Genomic DNA, 19,767 nt, shown 5'->3' on the forward strand with positions numbered 1-19,767 from the left:
TAAATAAGTCTTAAGATTCTTGTGATTCAACCAATATTTTAGGTAAACTATTAGAGTGTTTTCAAACTTTCATAAAAGCATGGCCATTTAAGGATGTAACCAACTTCAAACAGAGATTACCCCAAAGCAGAGTCTCATACTCTTCATTTGGTTGTAGTGAAGGAAAAATTATTATTATTATTCATTATTATTATTATTATTATTATTAATTATTATTGCCTAAGATTTCCCTGATATTTCTTTGGAGACCTCTGCTAGGAGCTATTTCAACAAACAGCATTTTCCCTTTGGCTACAGCTGCGATAGCCTGGGTGAAAGCAATTCGCTCTCAAGCAGTCCGGGACCTATATTTGCCAGTAGCAAAATGTCAGTCGGGAGTTGTTTTTCTTGTGACTGTTGCAATCAGTTCTATTTCTGACTCCTTCATCACCAAAGCCCAATACACTCTTCAACATCTTTGAGTATTAGATCCATCATAGAACTGCGATAAGTAGCTGGAACTGATAAGATATGCAGAAATATGTTCCTTTTCTCAAACTGCTGAGCCAGCTTTTCACAACATTTGCCCACAGGTTTTGCTTCTGACGATACAGGAGCTAGAATTGTTAAAGGCTACAATGCACACCTTTATGGAAAGACAGACGAGCACCTCTGAGATATCCTCTGTAGGAATGTTTCCAACCACCACCATTTTCCCTCCAATCACCTCTGCTTGTAACCTGCTCTGACAGAGGATCAGCTTCACAACATCTTCAAGGGAAATGACTCCTGTGCCGTGGATAGCAGCAACATCTCCCACTGAGGAACCCAATATGGCATCAGGCGCAATGCCCCAGGATTTCAGGAGAGTTGTCAAAGCTACTTGGAGCATACAAAGGAGGATGGGTTATTTCGGGATTTGAAGAATTCTCATGGCTATTCTCTATTAATTCAAGGAGACTTATGGGCTCATACAGGAGAAATAACTTGGCAATTTCTGAGGATTTTTCCCTGAGCACTGGCTCACAGTTGGGCAGGACCTTACCCATCCATTGGTAATAGAGTCCATTTCCAGAGAACACGAATATCAGCTGAGGGGGACCCCAAGTTTGAACTGTTCCCTCCTTGGCTGTGGATTGTAGTTGTTGCCTGAGGTGCTCTGAGGATGTGATTACAAATGTTTTCCTATACAGGGAGCTTGTATGGCTCCTTCTGCAAGATGCTATGAAGGCCAGATTCTGCAGTGATACTTAAACACTTTGGCCCAGAAAATGAGTCATGTCTTTCATTGCGAGCTGGAGGGATTTCCTGAACCTGCAGGCTATAAAAATATTTCATATTCCTCCCATGTTTCTGGGATAGCTGCTTCAACTGTCTAATGACAACATGAACGTTGGTTCACCCAAATTGGTTCCACCCAAATTCAAAACTGCTTACCCTAGCTTCTCTGCCAAATTCTTGGGATTCTTCCCAAGCCTCTAGTCTTGCTGGAATGGACAGATTCAACCTCCTAGTGTTTATGCTATTTACACTGTCTAAATAGCGCAAAGATGGAAGGATATTCACTTGGTACATCATCAGAAGAAACTTAATGAGGCCATTGTCCACTGGAGATTCAGTGAGGGCCACTGCTGCCTTTCACTGACCAACCTTCAGAGCAGGAGTCCCCTGTTGCTTGTTTCTTCCAGTCGTGTTTGCCAAGATCTCCACTTCAGTGGCATCCCCAGCAGACATTCTCAGGCTGTGAGCCTTGATGTACTACACTCTTAATGGGTCAACATGACTCAGAGAGATGCTCTGTAGGAGCCTCTCCTGCTGCCTCTGAGATGGTCTAGTGATGAGAGTAGGTGATCTTGATTCACAGCAATGGCATTAATGACTCCCAGACTGTGGTATGGCCTTTCTAGTCCTTGATAAAAGAAGTAATAAAAATATTTCAGCTTTTATTTTAAAAATTAATTGTAAAGATAACAGTGATTGATGATAAATAATGTAAGTTTTTAATGACTATCAATATAAGTAACTGTGCTAACTCAGGATCACTAAAACATGGTTCTTGACTTCTCCCTCCTTTACTAGCTAGCACAATGATTCACAAATTTTGGAGTGAATTTAAAAATCAGGGAAAGTTGAGAGTGACATCACCAAAATAGCGATGTAGGAGACCTCCATCTCTTCACAACAATGAACAATTAGACAGCCATCCATGAACAAAAATAGCTCTGGTAGAGCTTGGGTGTCTTCTTAAGAAATTTTAGCAACACAGTGGAACAAAAAAAATTGAGAATAAGTGCACAAGAAGAGAAGAATATTTCATTTTGCCTGCAGCATCTTACCACTCAAGTTGGCACCGCTCAGTGCCAAGAGGGAACTCCCAGGCCAGAAAGAATTCCACTTAACAGAAAAGGAAAAGCAGAATGAGTGACCAGCTTCCCCAGCCATTCAGAGTACCACACAAAGGTCCCACTCCAGTTTCATCCCACCCAGAGACCAACGAAGGTGAGATAGAAAGAGATGGTTAGAAGCACAAGAGAAACACAAGAGTCACTAAGAGCAGCCATGTAGCACAACCTGTTTCAGCGACATGCAGCACGTTTTGCCACTGAAGAAATCAATGGTCAACTTAGCCTCCATGCAACCTCTGTAGTTTTCACTAGCTTGTACCTCACAGGTATTGATATCTGCTGGTCAGTTGACTCTTCCCACTACTTCCCCTCTCTGGCTCTCAGAAGAGCCTGGAAACTGCACCAGCAGCCAGCCCAGGCCTCTGCAGGTGCACAGATGTAAAGTATAAAATGCCAGCCTAGACCCTACTGCTGACCCCATCACCATGTGTCTGCTTGGGGCTTACCCATCTAGCTGTGCACTTGCCCACTGCCAGCCCCTATAACTGGGCTCCACTGCAGTGTGCATGCCTTGGAGTAAGATTGTGAAAGCATAGGAGAGGGCACCAACAGCCAGGGCTTCTGCAATTGTTTATGGGCCCAGATAAGGCCCTGTTTTCTGTCACTGGCCTATGCCAGAACTAGCTCCTCCAGGTGTATACCCTCACACCCCAGGTCTGACTCCTGACAACAGTCGACACTGCCTTGCACCCATGGCAACCCAGCAGCCACAGTAGTGCAGGCCAGTGAGCCTGTGTTTGGGCCTGTGCTTTGCTGCTATCTGGACTCCACCACAACACTATGTGCCCAGCTCGCACATGACACTACACAGGTACCTGCAGCTAGACCCTGCAGCCAAATATGTCACTACAAGCTCTGGCTACCACCACTACCTGCCTGGTCCCTAGACATTGACCCTGGAGGTCCACTGAGGACCCCCAACTGCCCTTGAAGATACTATGGACCCTTTGAATGCTCATCAAAGATCACAGAGATGTCGATTCTGTGGACCCCAGTGGCCAGAACCAAAGACACCCATTGCCACTCATACCCCTAAATTTGGTGCCCTGCATCAGCATGCCCCTACTCTGAAGTAAAAATCTTACCTTACCAAAGTCAGGTTATAAAGTTCAAAAGAGGTGACTTCTTCAAATGCACAGATCTAACAAAGGCTATTGGAATCACAAAAAATGAGGGAAACAACTCCACCAAAGGAATAGAGTAAACCTCCCATAACTGGCCCCAAAGAAATGGAGATCCAAGAATTGCTCAACAAATAATTCAAAACAGTTCTTCTAAAGATGCTCAAGAAGGTATAAGAAAACACATATAAACAATTGAACAATACCAAGAAGACAATACAAGAAGAAAATGAGAAGTTCAACAAAGAGATAGAAAACATTTTTTTTTAATAAAAACACTAAACAGAAATTTTGGACCTAAAGAATACAGTAATTGAATAATTACTGTAGAATACAGTATTGAATACTGCAAATAGTGAAGAATACAGCTATTGAATAATTCAATAGAGACCTTAAATATCAGACTTGACAAAGCAGAATAAAGAATAAGTGAGGTAAAAGATATATCAATTTAAAGTATCCAAATAAGGGAGCCAAAAGGAAAAAGAAGGCAAAGGAATAAAGAAAACCTATGAAAATTATGGGACACCATGATAAACAAAACAAAGAACAATATAAGTATCACTGGAGTCACAGAAGGAGGAGAGAAAAGGGGGTGAAGAGTTTATTTTAAAGAAATAATGGCTGAGCACTTCCCAAATCTGGGGAGAGATTTGGACATCCAAGTTCATGAAACTAAGATGTCACCACGAAATTTCAACCCCAACTGATCTTCAACAAGACATATTATAATGAAGCTGACTAAATCAAAGACAAGGAACAAATTTCAAAAGCAACAAGAAAAAAAAAATCTCTCATTCAAGGTAAGTTCCATAAGGCTAAAGCAGATTTCTGAGCAGAGATCTTGCAGCCCAGGAGATAATAGAATGATATATTCAAAATCCTGCAAAAAAAAAAAACCCCAAAAACTGCCAACCAGGAATACTTAACTTGCCAAAGCTGTCTTCAGAAATGAAGGCAAAATAAAGACTTCTTCTAACAAACAAAAACTGAGGGAAGTTACCATCACTAAAGCTGCCTTACAAGAAATGCTGAAAGGAGTGCTTGCAGCTGAATTGAATGGTTGATAATTAGTCATATGAGAACACCTGAAAATATACAACACATTGGTAAAGATAAACATACGCTCAGATTCAGAATACTCACACTCCAATATGGTGTTATGTTAACCACTTAACTCTAGTTCAACAGTTAAAGGAGAAAACTGTTTAAAAATGGTTACAGCTACAATGATTTATTAATGAATACACAATATAAAAAAAGGCATACTGTGATATCAAAAATATAAAAGGGGAGAAAAGTATAGAGTTTTAATTTGTGACTGTAGGTTGCTATGAGTATGAAACAGACTGTTATACATATAAGATGCTTCATGTAAGCCTCATGGTAACCAAAAAGTAGAAACCTACAATAGATTCATGAATGATAAACCAAAGAGAATCAAAGCCTACAACTAGAGAAAATCACCTATTCAGAAAGGAATGCAGCAAAAGAGGAAGAAAGGTTTAAGGGAACTATAAAAAGCATCCAGGAAACAATAAGATGGTGTAAATATGTCCTTATCTATCAGTAATTACTCAAAATGAATATGCATTGATTTCTTCTGTGGAAAGACATAGAGTGACTGAATGGATAAAATATGTAAGACTCAAATACACGCTTCCTATTGGAGACTCACTTCAGCTTTAATATACGTAGGCTAAAAGTGAACAGATGGAAAAAGATATTCTATGCAAGTTGAAACCAAGAGAGAGCAGAGGTAGCTATACTTACATTAGATAAAATAGACTTTAAGCCAAAAATAGTAACAAAAGACAAAGAAGTTCATTATATAATGATACAAGAGTCAATTGATCAAGAAGAACTAATAATCATCTATCTATCTATCATCTATCTATCTATCTATCTATCTATCTATCTATCTATGTGCCTAACATGAGAGCACCTAAATATATTAAGCAAATACTAATAGATCTGAATCAGGGGCACCTGGCTGGCACAGTTGGTAAAGCATCCAGCTCTTGATTTCAGTTCAGGTCATGATCAGGGTCATGAGATCAAGCTCCATGACAGTTCCTTGCTCCATGACAGTTCCTTAAACTCCAGAGTTGCTTAAATCTTTCCCTTTGCCTTTGCCCCTCCCCACTCCCCACCCCGACTCTCTAAAATAAATATATAATTTTTTGTAAAGGTCTGAAGGAAGAAAAAACAAAAATACTATAATAGTGGAAGGCTTCGATACCCTACTTTCAACAATGGATAGATCATCTAGACAGAAAATCAACAAGTAAATGTTGGGGGAAAAGGGAAATAATAAAGATCAGAACAGAAATAAATAAAGCAGAGACCAGAAAAATAATAGAAAGAAATAACAAAACTAAACAAATCTTTGGCTACACTAAGAAGAAAATAGAAGAAAACTCAAATAAATAAAATCAGAAATAATATTGTATTTCTTCCTGATTCAGTTTTGGAAGATTGTGTTTCTAGGGTTATCCATTTCTTCTAGATTGTCCCATTTGTTGGCATATAATTGTTCACAGCAGTCTCTTATAATATTTTGTATTTCTGTGGTGCCACATGCTACTTTTTCTCCTCCATTTCTGATTTTATTTATTTGGGTACTTTTTTTTTTTTTTTTTGGTCACAAAATACCTCAAATAGGCAAAGCAACCTGGAGAAAGACAAACAAAGCTGGAGGTATCACAAGTTCGGTTTTCAAGATATACTATAAAACTGTAGTGATAAAAACATTATGGTACTGGCACAAAAACAGACACATAGATCAATGGAACAGAAGGGAGCTCAGAAAAAAAACCTATGCTAATTAGGTCAACTAATCTATGGTAAAAGAGGCAAGAGTACAAAATGGAGAACAATCTCTTCAATAAATGGTATTAGGAAAACAGGACAGCTATATGTAAAAGAAAAAAACTGGACCACTTCCAAAACCAAATACAAAAATAAACTCAGATTGGGTTAAAGACCTAAATGTGAGGACTGAAACCATAAAAATCCTAGAAAAAAACATAGGCAATAATTTCTGATATCAGTCATATCAACATTTTTTAAGATACATCTCCTAGGGCAAGGGAAACAAAAGCAAAAATCAACTATTGGGACTACATCAAAAGAAAAACTTTTGCACAGCACAGTAAATCATAAACAAAACAAAAAGAAAACCTATGGAATAAGAGAAGATATTTCCAAGAGATATATCCAATAATTGTTTAATACCTAAAATTATATAGAATTTATACAACTCAACCTCCCTTCCAAAAGAAAAAAATACAATTAGAAAATGGGCAGAGGATCTGTAAAGGAAGAATACAGATGACTAAAGACCCATGTAAGAAGCCAAGATCACTTATCATCAGGGAAATGCAAATCAAAACCATAATGACATATCACCTTATACTTGTGAGAATGGCTACAATAAAAAAACATCAGACGTAACAAGTGTTGGCAAGAAGGTCTAGAAGAAAAAGGAACCCTTGTGTACTGTTGCTGAGAGTGTGCATTGTTACAGCCACTGTCAAAAACAATATGAAGTTTCCTCAAACAATTAAAAGTAGAAATACCGCGTGGCCCAGTAATTCCACTATTGAGTATTTACCCAAGAAAATGAAAACACTAATTTGAAAAGATATATACACCCCTATATTTATTGCAGCACTATTGACAATAGCCAAGATATGGAAGCAACCTACATGTATATCAATAGCCAAATGTATCAGTAAGAAATAAGCAATGGAATTTTATTCAGCCTTAAGAAGAATGAGATCATGTCATTTGCAACAATATGGATGGACCTAGTGGGTATTATGCTAAGTGAATTGTCATACTGAGAAATAGAAATGTGGAATCCAAAATCCTCAAATGAATAAAAAGAGAAAATGCAGAATCAGACCTATAAATACAGAGAATAAACTGATGGTTGTGAGAGGAGTAGGGGTGAAGAGATTGGCAAAAACATGGAGAGTGGAAGATATAGACTTCTAGTTATAGAATAAGTCATGGAAATAAAAGGCACAGCATAGGGAATATAGTCAGTGTTATTGTAATTGTATTGTATAGTGAAATGTGGTAGCCACAGGGGTGCCTCTGTGGCTCAGTTGCTTAAGCATCTGTCATTGGCTCAGGTCATGATCTCAGAGTCATGGGATCAGATTCTGGATCAGGCTCCATGCTCAGCTCATGGTCTCTTAAATAAGTAAAATCCTTTTGCTTTTAAAGTTGCTTTAAAAAAATGGTAGTTACAAAAAAAAAAAAAATGGTAGTTACATTTGTGGTGAGCATAGTATAATGAATAGAGAAATTGAATGCCTATGTTGTGTACCTGAAATTAATGTAATGTGTTAACTATACTCAAATAGAAAAATCTTTTAACTCAATAAAATAAAAAATGAAAAAAAGAGATATTATAACTGACACCACAGGCATACAAGTATCACAAGAGATTACTGTAAACAATTATATGACAACAATTGGAAACCTAAAAAAAATAGATTCATAGAAACATATAACCTATAAACACTGAATCATGAAGAAATAGAAAATATGAACAGACCAATAATGAGACAAGACATTGAATCAGTAATCAAAAACCTCTCAACAGGGGTGCCTGGGTGGCTCAGTTGTTCCGCATCTGCCTTTGGCTTGGGTCATGGTCCTGGGGTCCTGGGATCGAGTTCTGCGTCAGGCTCCCTGCAGGGAGCCTGCTTCTCCTTCTGCCTATGTCTCTGTCTCTCTCATGAATAGATATAAATAAATAAAATAAAATAAAATAAATAAAATAAAATCTCTCAACAATGAAAAGACTAGGATCAGATGGTTACATTTGTTGAATTCTATCAAACATGAAAGAAGTATTAGCAACAATCCTTATTAAACTCTTCCAACAAAATGGAGAGGAAGGAACACTCCTGAATTCACTTTACATGGCCAGCATTATCTTGATATCAAAGCCAGATAAGGACATTACAGGGGGAAAAAAACAAACCCAAAACCACCGATCAATAGATGTAAAAATTCTCAATAAATATTAGCAAACCAAAATCAACAACACAAGAAAAGTATCATACACTATTTGTTCATGGTTCAATATATGCAAATAAACAAAAAAACAATAATAATAGATAATATCTTTAATAGAATAATAGATTAAAATAATATGGTAACCTCAGTGGATGCATAAAAGGAACCGACAGAATTCAAAATCCATTTATTCTTAGAACCTCAAGAAATTAGGGAGAGAAAGAAACATATTGCAACACAATAAAAGGTATATAGGACAAGCCCACATATATCATAATGATGAAAGCTTGAAAGCTTTTACTCTAAGATTAGAAACTAGACAAGGATGCCCACTATCACCACACCTACTCAGTGCAGTTAGGCAAGAAAAAAATATTAAGTGTCATCTAAATCAGAAAGGAAAAACTAAGTTCTATCTATTTGCAGATGACATGACTTTATGTGTAGAAAATCTTAAACATTCCACCCAAAAACTGTTACATCTAATTAATGAATTCAGAAAAGTTGCAGGATACAATATCAATATACGAATATCAATAGTGTTTCTATTCAATAACAACAAATTATCTCAAAAAGAAAAAAAATAATCCCATTTACAAGAGCATCAAACACAATAAAATACTTAGAAATATATTTAACCAAGTGAAAAGATTGTGAATAGCCAAAGCTGAAAAAGAACAATGCTGGAGGTATACTTTCTTATTTCAAACTATATGTAATAATAGAGCTATAGTAATCAAACAGGATAGTATTGTTATAAAAACAGGCACTTAAATGGAACAGAATAGATATCCCAGAAATAAACCCACATACTTACAATTGATTTTTGATAAAACATCAGGAATATGCAATGGGAAAAAATAGTGTCTTCAATAAATGGTACTGGGAAAACTAGATATCCACACGCAAAAGAATGAAACTGGACTCCTTTTACTATACACAAAAATCAACTCAAAATGTATTAAAGCCTTGAAGGTAAGACATGAAACGACAAAACTCTTAGGAGATAATATAAGAGGTGAGCTCTTTAACATTGGTCTTGGCAATGATTTTATTTAATTTTTGACACCAAAAGTGAAGGCAACAAATGAAAAAAAAAATGGGACTGCATCATACTAAAAAGCTCTGTGCAGAGGTGCCTGGCTGGCTCGGTCAGTAGAGTATGCAACTCATGATCTCGGAGTTGTAGATTCAAGTCCTATGTTGGGTATAGAGATTACTTAAAAATAAAATCTTTAAAAAAAATTTTTTTTAAAGCTCTATGCAGCAGAGAAAACCATCTAACAAAATCAAAAGGCGACTTATGAAACAAGACAAGGATGTCCACTCACCACTTTTATTCCACATAATACTGGAATTTCTAGCCACAGCAATCAGACAACAAAAAGAAATAAAAGGTATCAAAATTGGTAAGGAAGAAGTAAAATATTTATTATTTGGAGATGACAAGATACTGTAGATACAAAACCTGAAAGACTTCCCACAAAACTGCTAGAACTGATGAACAAGTTCAGTAAAGTCTCAGGATACAAAATCAATATACAGAAATCTGTTGCATTTCTATACACCAAGAATGAAGCAGCAGAGAGAGAAATTAAGAAGACAATCCCATTTACAATTGCATCAAAAATAATATGATACCTAGAAACACATCTAACAAAAGAGGTGAAAGATCTGGACTCTGAAAACCATAAAACATTGACAAAAGAAACTGCAGATGATGTAAAGAAATAGAAAGACATTCCATGCTCATGGATTAGAAGAACAAATATTGTTGAAATGCCTAAATGACTCAAAGCAATCTACACATTTAACACAATCTATCAAAATATCAATACAATTTTTCACAGAAATAAAGCAATTTAAAAATGTGTATGGAACACTAAAGACCCTAAATAGTCAAAGCACTCTTGAAAAAGAAAAGCAAAGTTGGAGGCATCACAATTCTGAAACTCAAGCTATATTTCAAAGCTGTAGTGATCAAGACAGTATGGTTCTGGCACAAAAATAGACAAAAAGATCAATGGAACAGAACAGAAAACACAGAAATAAACCCACAATTATATAGTCAATTAATATTTGACAAAGTAGGAAAGAATATCCAATGGGGAAAAGGACAGTCTATTCAATAAATGGTGTTGGGAAAACAGGACAGCAACATGAAAAAGAATGAAACTAGACTACATTCTTTCACCATACACAAAAATAAATTCAAAATGGATTAAAGACCTAAATGTAAGACCTGAAACCATAAAAATCCTAGAAAACAGCAAAGTAATTTCTCTGACATGAGCTATAGCAGTTTTTCTACATAGGTCCCCTGAAATAAGGGAAACAACAGCAAAAATAAACTATGGGGACTACCTCAAAATAAAAACCTTCTGTGCAGTGCAGAAAACAATCAACAAAACTAAATGGCAACCTATGGAATAGGAAAAAATATTTGCAAAAGACATACCCGATAAAGGGCTGACATACCCAATAAGGGTTAGAATCCAGAATCTATAAAGAATGTATAAAACTCAACACCAAAAAAGAAATAATCCAATTTAAAAATGTTCAGAAGACAAAGACATTTTTCTAAAGAAGACATGCAGATGGCCATCACACATATTTGAAAAGATGCTCATTATTATGTATCATCAGGGAAATGCAAATCAAAACTAAAAAGAGATGCCACCTCACACCCGTCAGAGTAGCTAAAATCAAAACACAAGAAATAATAGGAGTTGGTGAGGATGTGGAGAAAAAGGAACCCTTATGCACTGTTGTTGGGAATACAAACTGGAACAGCCACTGTGGAAAAAATTATGGAGGTTCCTCAAAAATCTAGTAATGCAATCTAGTAATTGGCACTACTGGGTTTTTAACCAAAGATTACAAAAAAACAAATTCCACAGGATACATGCACCCCTATATTTATTGCAGAATTATTTACAATAGCCAAAATATGGAAGCATCATAAGTGTGCACTGATAAATTACATGGCAATGGAATATTTTTCAGCCAGGGGTGAGGGAGACACAAGGCGTCAGCGCTTCTGGTCTGGTAAATATATTTGATGTGTTGTTTTGTTTTTTAACTATGTGGAGGGGACAGTGGATTTCCACAGCAAAACAGGTCCCTTCAGGCCCTAGGAATGCCCTCCCCACCTCATCCCTCCTTTGCCTGCCCTCCCCTCTCCCCCTATGAGGTCCCTTCAAGGCCTCCCACATCCATCCTTTTTTTGTTTTTTTTCAGATTTTAACAAACATCTTTTAGTAACTGATAGAACTATTACAGAATATTTGAACAATCCAATTAATAAATTTAATGTAACTGACACATGTAACCTGACATCAAATAAGTACATAGTTTACAGTCATTTCAAATGGAATTTTTTTTTAAATTATTTTAAATGGCTGGCCTTAAAGTTTCAGCAAATTTTAAAGGATTTAAATCTCAGTATATTCTCTGAACATCACAGAATTGACCTCAAAACTAATAACACAACCTTCAATGTTTGAAATATGATATTCTTTTAAAAATTTTTAGGTCAAAAAAGAAATCACAATGAAAATTAGAACATTTTGACTAACTGGTCAAAACATAATAGGACATAAGAAAACCTATGAATTACAGTTAAACTCATTTATGAGTAGAGCTTATAGCTTTAAAAGAATACATTAAAAATGAATAAGTGCTAAAAATCAATGATCAAAGACATTATATAAATATAGAAAAGGAATAGCTAATGAAACCTAAAGGAAATAAAGGCTAGAAATAAAATACAGGGGGGAAGCAATCAAGATGACCAGCAAAGGCATTTCCAAAGGCTCACTTGAAGTTGGTGGTCATGAACATGAAATAAAATTAGTTGGAGTTGATGTTTATTTTTCATTAAATTAAAATTCAAATGTAGGTAGTGAGTGGATGAGGAATTGCCTTTACCTAGTATTTTTCCTTTTCCAAAAGCAAAGAACTGAAAAAGAGGGATAAGAAGGGAGATGGTATATAAAAGGAAGCTATAATTCAGAGATGACTTTTCCAAAAGCAAAGAACTGAAAAAGAGGGATAAGAAGGGAGATGGTATATAAAAGGAAGCTATAATTCAGAGATGACACAGGTAAGGAAGCATAAAAAGAAATGGGGAGGAGGTGAAAAGAACATAATATTCATGGATTGAAGACAGCAGTATGTAAGTGGAGGGGCTTGAAACTGAGTCATGAATGGGAATGGAGAAGCTTTTACCAATTTCATCCTATCATTTGTTCTTTTTTAACAAAACCTTGCCATTTGCAGCAAAATGGATAAAACCAGAGAGTATAATGCTAAGTGAAATAAGTCAGTCAGAGAAAGACAAATGCCATATGATTTTATTCATATTTGGAACCTAAGAAACAAAACAAATGAGCAACGAGGAAAAAAAGAGAGACAGACAAACCAAGAAACAAATTCTTAACTACAGAAAACAAGCTAGTTAGTTACCAGAGGGAAGCTGGGGGGATGGGTGAATGAATAAGTGATAGGGATTAAAGAGAGCACTTGTTATAAGCACTGGGTGATTAAAATAAAAACTTTTTTTTAAAAAAGGCAACCTATGAAATGAAGAGAAACTATTTCCAAACCATAACCAATAAATGGTTAATACCTAAAATATACAAGGAATTCATCCAATGCAATAGCTAGATAACCCAATTGAGATATGTTCAAAAGACCTGAACAGACATTTTTCCAAGAAAGAAAAATTCCAACACATACATGAAAAACTGTTCAACATCACTAATCACTGGAGAAATGCAAATCAAAATTACAATGAGATATAAATTTATACTTGGTAGAATGTCTATTATCAAAGAAACAAAACAAAACAAACAAGAGGTACCACATGTAGCTGAGAATGTGGACGAAAGGAAACCTTCACACGCTGTTGGTTGGAATGTAAATTGGTACAGCTACCACTGAAAACAGTATGGAGATTACTCAAGAAGCTAAAAATAGAACTACCATATGATCTATCAGTCCCACTTCTGGGTATACTTATCCAAAGGAAACTAAAATATCTCTAAAAGATATCTATTCACAGCAGTATTCACAACAGCAAAGGTATGGGAAAAAGCATGTTTCCACTGATGGATGAATAAAGTAAGTGGATGAATAAAGTAAGTGCAAATATTAGACTTGAAGGAAATCCTACCATTTTCAAGAACATGAATAGACTTGAAAGGCATTACGCTAAGTAAGCAAGAGAAAAAAATACTTCATGATACCATATATATGTGGAATTCAAAAAAATTTTGAAGTTGAGCTTATATAAACAAACAGTAAAGTGGTGGTTGCCAGGGGCTGGAAAGTGGGGAAAATGGGTAGAGATGGATAGAAGTATACAAGCATTTAGTTATAACACGAATGAGGTTTGAAGATCTAATGCAAAACATGGTGGCTATAGTTGAAAATTCTGTGTTGTATGATTGAAATTTACTAAGAAACTAAAACAACTGTTCTCACCAAAAACGAATAAATATGTAGGGAACTGAATGCATTACTTAACTAGATTGCGAGAATCCTTTCATAATGTATACATATATCAACTCATCACACTGCACTTTTTATTTTTTAATTTTTAATTTAAATTCTAGTTAACATACAATGCAATATTGATTTCAGGAGAATTCAGTGATTTATCACTTACGTGTAACACCCAGTGCTTGTCATAACAAGTGCCCTCTTTACTATCTTTTTAAAGATTTATTTATTCATGAGAGACACAGAGAGGCAGAGACACAGGCAGAGGGAGAGGCAGGGAGCCCGATGTGGGATTCAATCCCGGGACCCCAGCATCACTCCCCAAGCCGAGGCAGATGCTCAACCGCTGAGCGACCCAGGTGTCCCAACAAGTGCCCTCTTTAATACCCATCACCCATCTAGCCCAACCCCCACTCGCCTCCCTCCATCACCACTTAGTTCTCTATAGTTTGTTCCAATCTACAAGCCTGGAATGCTTTTCCATCTCTTTATGTCATCTTCAATTTCTTTCATAAGTGTTCTGTAGTTTTCAGCATACAGATCTTTTACCTCTTTGGTTAGGCTTATTCCTAAGTATCTTATTATTTTTGGTGCAGTTGCACCAAATGGCATCAATTCCTTCTTTTTCTGCTGCTTCATTATTGGTGTATAGACATGCAACAAATTTCTGTATGTTGACTTTATATCCTACAACTCTGCTAAATTCATGTATTATTTCTAGCAATTTTTTGGTGGAGCCTTTCAGGTTTTCTACATAGAGTATCATGTTGTTCTGCATATAGTGAAAGTTTTGACTTCTTCCTCACTGATTTGGATGTCTTTTACTTCTTTTCGTTGTCTGATTGTTGAGGCTAGGTCTTCCGGGGCTATGTTAAATAGTAACAGTGAGAGTGAGCATCCCTGTCTTCTTCCTGGCTGTAGGAAAAAGCTCTCAGTTTTTCCCCACTGAGGATATCAGCTGTGGGTCTTTCCAATATGGCCTTTATGATACAGAGGTACATTCCATCTATCCCTACTTTGTTGAGGGTTTTTATCAAGAACAGATGCTGTATTTTGTCAAGTGCTTTTTCTGCATCCATTGAGAGGATCACATGGCTCTTATTCTCTTTTATTAATGTAGTGTATCACATTGATTGATTTGTGAATACTGAACCACTGCAACTCAGGAATAAATCCCACTTGATTCTTTTAATGTATTGTTTGATTTGATTTGCTAGTATCTTATTGAGAATTTTTTGCGTCCATATTTATCAGAGATATTGGCCTGTAGTCCTTTTTAGTGGGGGTCTTTGTCTGGTTTTCACATTATGCATTTTAAAGTTAGAGAATAAAAAAACACAAAAGTGTAGTCATCCCCATTTTCTTTTATTTAAAGACTTTATTTATTCATTCATGAGAGACACAAGAGAGAGAGGCAGAGACATAGAAGAAGAAGTAGGCTTGTCACAGGGAGCCCAATGTAGGACTCAATCCTGGACCTGGGATAACACCCTTAGCTGAAGGCATATGTTCAACCACTAAACCACCCAGGTGTCCCTAATTCCCATTTTCTGATTAGTGGTCCTTACCCTTATCCTTTATTTCTCATTAAAAGTAGTCCTCAGCTAATCATTTTTAAAAAAACAACAACATATACTTCAAAGAATAAAAAGCTAAACACATTATTTTAATAGATTTTTTTTTAAAGACCCAAAGAAAAGTTATTTCAAAATGCAACAACCCAGATTTAAATTTCTATGGATAGGTCAGATAGCAGGCTGGATAGCAGGCTAGGTAAATGAATAAATAATTGAGAATATAGGAAAGATCAGATAGCAGGCTGGATAGCAGGCTAGGTAAATGAATAAATAATTGAGAATATAGGAAAGAGACTAAAAACAGCCATGGAAACATGCAAAGAGAGGTTAAGAAATATGGAGTCTACATAAGATCTAACTAAATATGTTTAATCTGAGACATCAAATCACAGATTCAAAAAGCCAAATGAATTCCAATTATGGAACATTATTAAGATAAATAGGACATCCAAATCTAGACACAGAATAGCATAAAAACAAGGAGTAAATTCCTTTTTTTACCCCCAAGAGTAAAATCTTAAAAGTAACCAAAGATTGTGCAGGAAAGGAACATGGTGGGGAATAGATTATGTTCAAAGGAGAAAAAGGTAGACAGCCAATTTTTAAATAGTAATTCTGAAAGACAAAGGGCAGTGGAATGACATTTTCTGTATGATCAAAAAAAAAAAAAAACTCACCTAGGACTCTCGAGATGCAGTTAAAATGTACATCAAGAGTAAGAGGAAATAAAAACATTTTTAAACAGAGATTGGTTACCAGGCAGATCTCACTAATGAATATTTTAAAACATGTACATAAGCAAACAGAAGAAAAATAGTCCCAGATAGAAGTTCTGAGATGCAATAGGGGGAAAAAATTAAACATGCAGATCACTTTAAATAAACATTGACAATACATTATAAAAATTACAAAAATGTCAGGACACCTGGGTGGCTCAGTGAATGAGCATCTTCTGCCATGGGATCAAATCCCATATCCAGCTTTTGGTAGGGAGCCTGCTTCTTCCTCTGCTTATGTCTCTGCCTCCCTCTGTGTGTCCCTCCTGAATAAATAAAATCTTAGGGGGAAAAAGGTTGCAAAAATGTATTTTATTAGAGATACAAGACAGAGTTAAAACACAAAGCAACAATACACATAAGTTTGGAGATATGTAAGTTGAGTTAAAATATTCAAAATTCCTTGCATTATCATTATCCATGAATAGAGAGGAAAAAAATCCTCACCAAGATATTAGCAGATCATGAGTAACACTGTATTAAACAAATGAAATTACAACTAAATTCAGTTTACCTGAGGAATGCAAGTTTGGTTTAATATGAGCAAATATAATTCACCACATTGACACATTTAAAAAAAATTATCTCAATATATGCAAAATAAACATCTATTATCATTCAACATTCACTCATGATAAAACTTAGAAAACTAGTATTATAAGGAAATTTTTTCAATATAATTGTAATATAAAGATCCTCGGTGGCCCCATAATAAATGCCCTTTGGTGTTCTCACCTTTTCTAAGCGTAGGCAAGATCTATGATTTGATTCTAGCCATTACAACATGGCGAATGTAAAGGAATTTTACAGATATAATTAATTCAGTTAATTTTGAGTTAATCAAAAGGGAATTATTCTAAGTAAGCCTGATTTAATCAGGTGAAATCCTTAAAAGAGGACTGAGGCTTCTCTGCAGTGAAATTCTCCCTTTTTAGCTTCATGAAGCAAGCAGTCATAGTGAGGAAGCCTACATGGCCAAGAACAAGGAACAGCCTTGCTCTAGACTGAATATTTCTGTGTCCCCACTCCCAAACTCATTGTTGTGCCCAAGACTGTGAATCCGAGAAAACCACCAAGGAGCCGACACCGATGCAAGTACATGAGGGTTTAATAACAAGCTCGACCTTTGGCCTAAGTATACCTGACACAGCAGAGCAGGGACTTGGACCCTGAGGTGGGTTACAGCTGGGTTTTTATGGACTGGTCTAGGGGTAAGGTGGGGTTTTTCAGTAAGGATGGGGGTGTGAGAATCTCCAGTAAAGAGGTCTCACAAGCTCTTGCTTCCTTATTCCGATAAGCAATAAGGTGGTTTTTTCTGTAGCCGGAGTAGGGTAGAGTTCAGTTCCTGGTCAGAGTGGCCTGGTCACAGTGGCCTGAGATGGCTGCCAAAGCTACAATGGCAATAGTTGTGCCAATGTTAAACTTGAATGGCCCTAATTTTCTCAGCCTCCATTCTCATGACTTAAGTCTTAGTGTTCAATGTGATACTATTTGGAGGTGGTGGCCTTGGTAAGTGATTGTCATGAAGGTGGAGCCCTCATGATGGAGATTAGTGCCCTTATAAAGGAGGTTGGAGGGAGCTCCCTTGGCCCTGTGCCTTATGAAGACAGAGGAGGAAGACGAACACTCATGAACCAGGAAGCAGGCCCTCACTGGACACTGAATCTGCCAGTGCCTTGATTTTGGACTTCCCAGACTCCAGAACTATAAGAAATAGTAAGACAATTTATCAAGATAGCTGATGCTATGCTCAATATGCAATATAATTTTATTTCTATAAGCTATAAACAGGAAATGAAATTGATTTTTAAAAATAACATTTAAAATAGATAGAAAGTACCAAATAACTGGAAATCAATCTAATATATATCTTGTAGGACCTTGATAGGAAAATTTTTAAAATACTGAGTTAATCAATTAAAATATCATTTGGAAAACTCAGTGTTATAAATGTCTCTTCCCTACAAACTATTTATAGATTCAATGCAATTCCAATCCAAATCTTTGTGTTGTAAAGCTTGATAAGTTGATTATAAAAGACCCATGGAGCCCTTTCCCCTTTATTCTTTCTCTTCCCAAAGATTCCAGTTCAAAAGCGTAGAAACAGAAACAAGGAGCAGTGGTGTCCCAGAGTGAGGTGTTGGAGCCTGGCATAGAATGGGGAAAGTATAAATGTAGGAGGGTCACCCTACACAGTGTTAGAGCTCAAGACACAGCATCCCTGAAAGGTGAGTAACTTCAAATGAGGTATCACAGACTTCACAGGGTCAGGAGGCATCTGCACAGGGAAAGAACAGACCAGCATGGGTTTTCAGAGCCTGTGAGTGTGGCATGTCATCTGCAGAAGTGGCCTGGCACAGAGTGTCTCAGAAAGGAGGTATTTATTTTTAATTTTTTTTAATTTATTTTTTATTGGTGTTCAATTTACTAACATACAGAATAACCCCCAGTGCCTGTCACCCATTCACTCCCACCCCCCGCCCTTCTCCCCTTCTACCACCCCTAGTTCATTTCCCAGAGTTAGCAGTCTTTACGTTCTGTCTCCCTTTCTGATATTTCCTACACATTTCTTCGAAAGGAGGTATTTAGATGCCTCAAAATACTTCTCCCTAAAATGCTAATTAATTGTAAAGTACAACGTTAACATTATGGAGGAGAAAACTGAAGATACTACTCCAGCAATCAACATCACCAACAATGGGACAAATCAAAATTGTAGGTCACATGATACAATGCAATGAGAAGAGTAGAGGACCAGTTCAGTCATGCTCTTGCTAAAATATATGATCTGAATTTTATCATAAGGAAATATAAGAAAAACCCACATTGAAAGACATTCTAGGGCAGCCCGGGTGGCTCAGTGGCTTACAGTGGCTTACCACTGCCTTTGGCCCAGGGCACAATCCTGGGGACCAAGGATTGAGTCCCACATCAGGTATGGAGCCTGCTTCTCCCTCTGTCTGTCTCTGCCTCTCTCTCTCTCTCTGTCTCTCATGAATAAATAAATAAATAAAATCTTGCTATAAAGGATACTACAGACAAATGTCAAAGCTTTAAAAGAATATGAGGTTTGAATGATAGAGGGTATAGTTCATATAGCAATTGCACAACTGGGTATTTATCCCAAAGATACAAATGTGTGAAATGAAGGGGCACCTGCACCCCAATGTTTATAGTAGTAATGTCCATAATAGCCATTCTGTAGAAGGAGTCAGGATGTCTTTCAACAGAGGAGTGGATAAAGAAGATGTGGTATATATACACAATGGAATATTACTTAGCCACCAGAAGGGATGAATACCTACCATTTACATCAACGTAGATGGAACTGGAGGGTATTATGCTGAGCGAAACAAGTCAATTGGAG

The 19,767-nt window shown here is 36.5% G+C and overlaps 1 protein-coding gene across 1 annotated transcript in view; it reads right to left on the reverse strand.

Moving 5' to 3' along the window:
• Positions 1-1,351: 1,351 nt before the first annotated feature.
• Positions 1,352-19,767, reverse strand: part of ANKRD26 (ankyrin repeat domain 26) — a 134,697-nt gene continuing 116,281 nt past the window's right edge. The window contains exon 32 of the mRNA XM_038529928.1: positions 1,352-1,888. Coding sequence (XP_038385856.1) covers positions 1,883-1,888 — 6 coding nt within the window. The 3' untranslated portion in view covers positions 1,352-1,882. The remainder of the gene's footprint in view (positions 1,889-19,767) is intronic.

This window comes from Canis lupus, chromosome 2 (assembly GCF_011100685.1).
Source record: "Canis lupus familiaris isolate Mischka breed German Shepherd chromosome 2, alternate assembly UU_Cfam_GSD_1.0, whole genome shotgun sequence".
Lineage (NCBI taxonomy): Eukaryota > Metazoa > Chordata > Mammalia > Carnivora > Canidae > Canis > Canis lupus.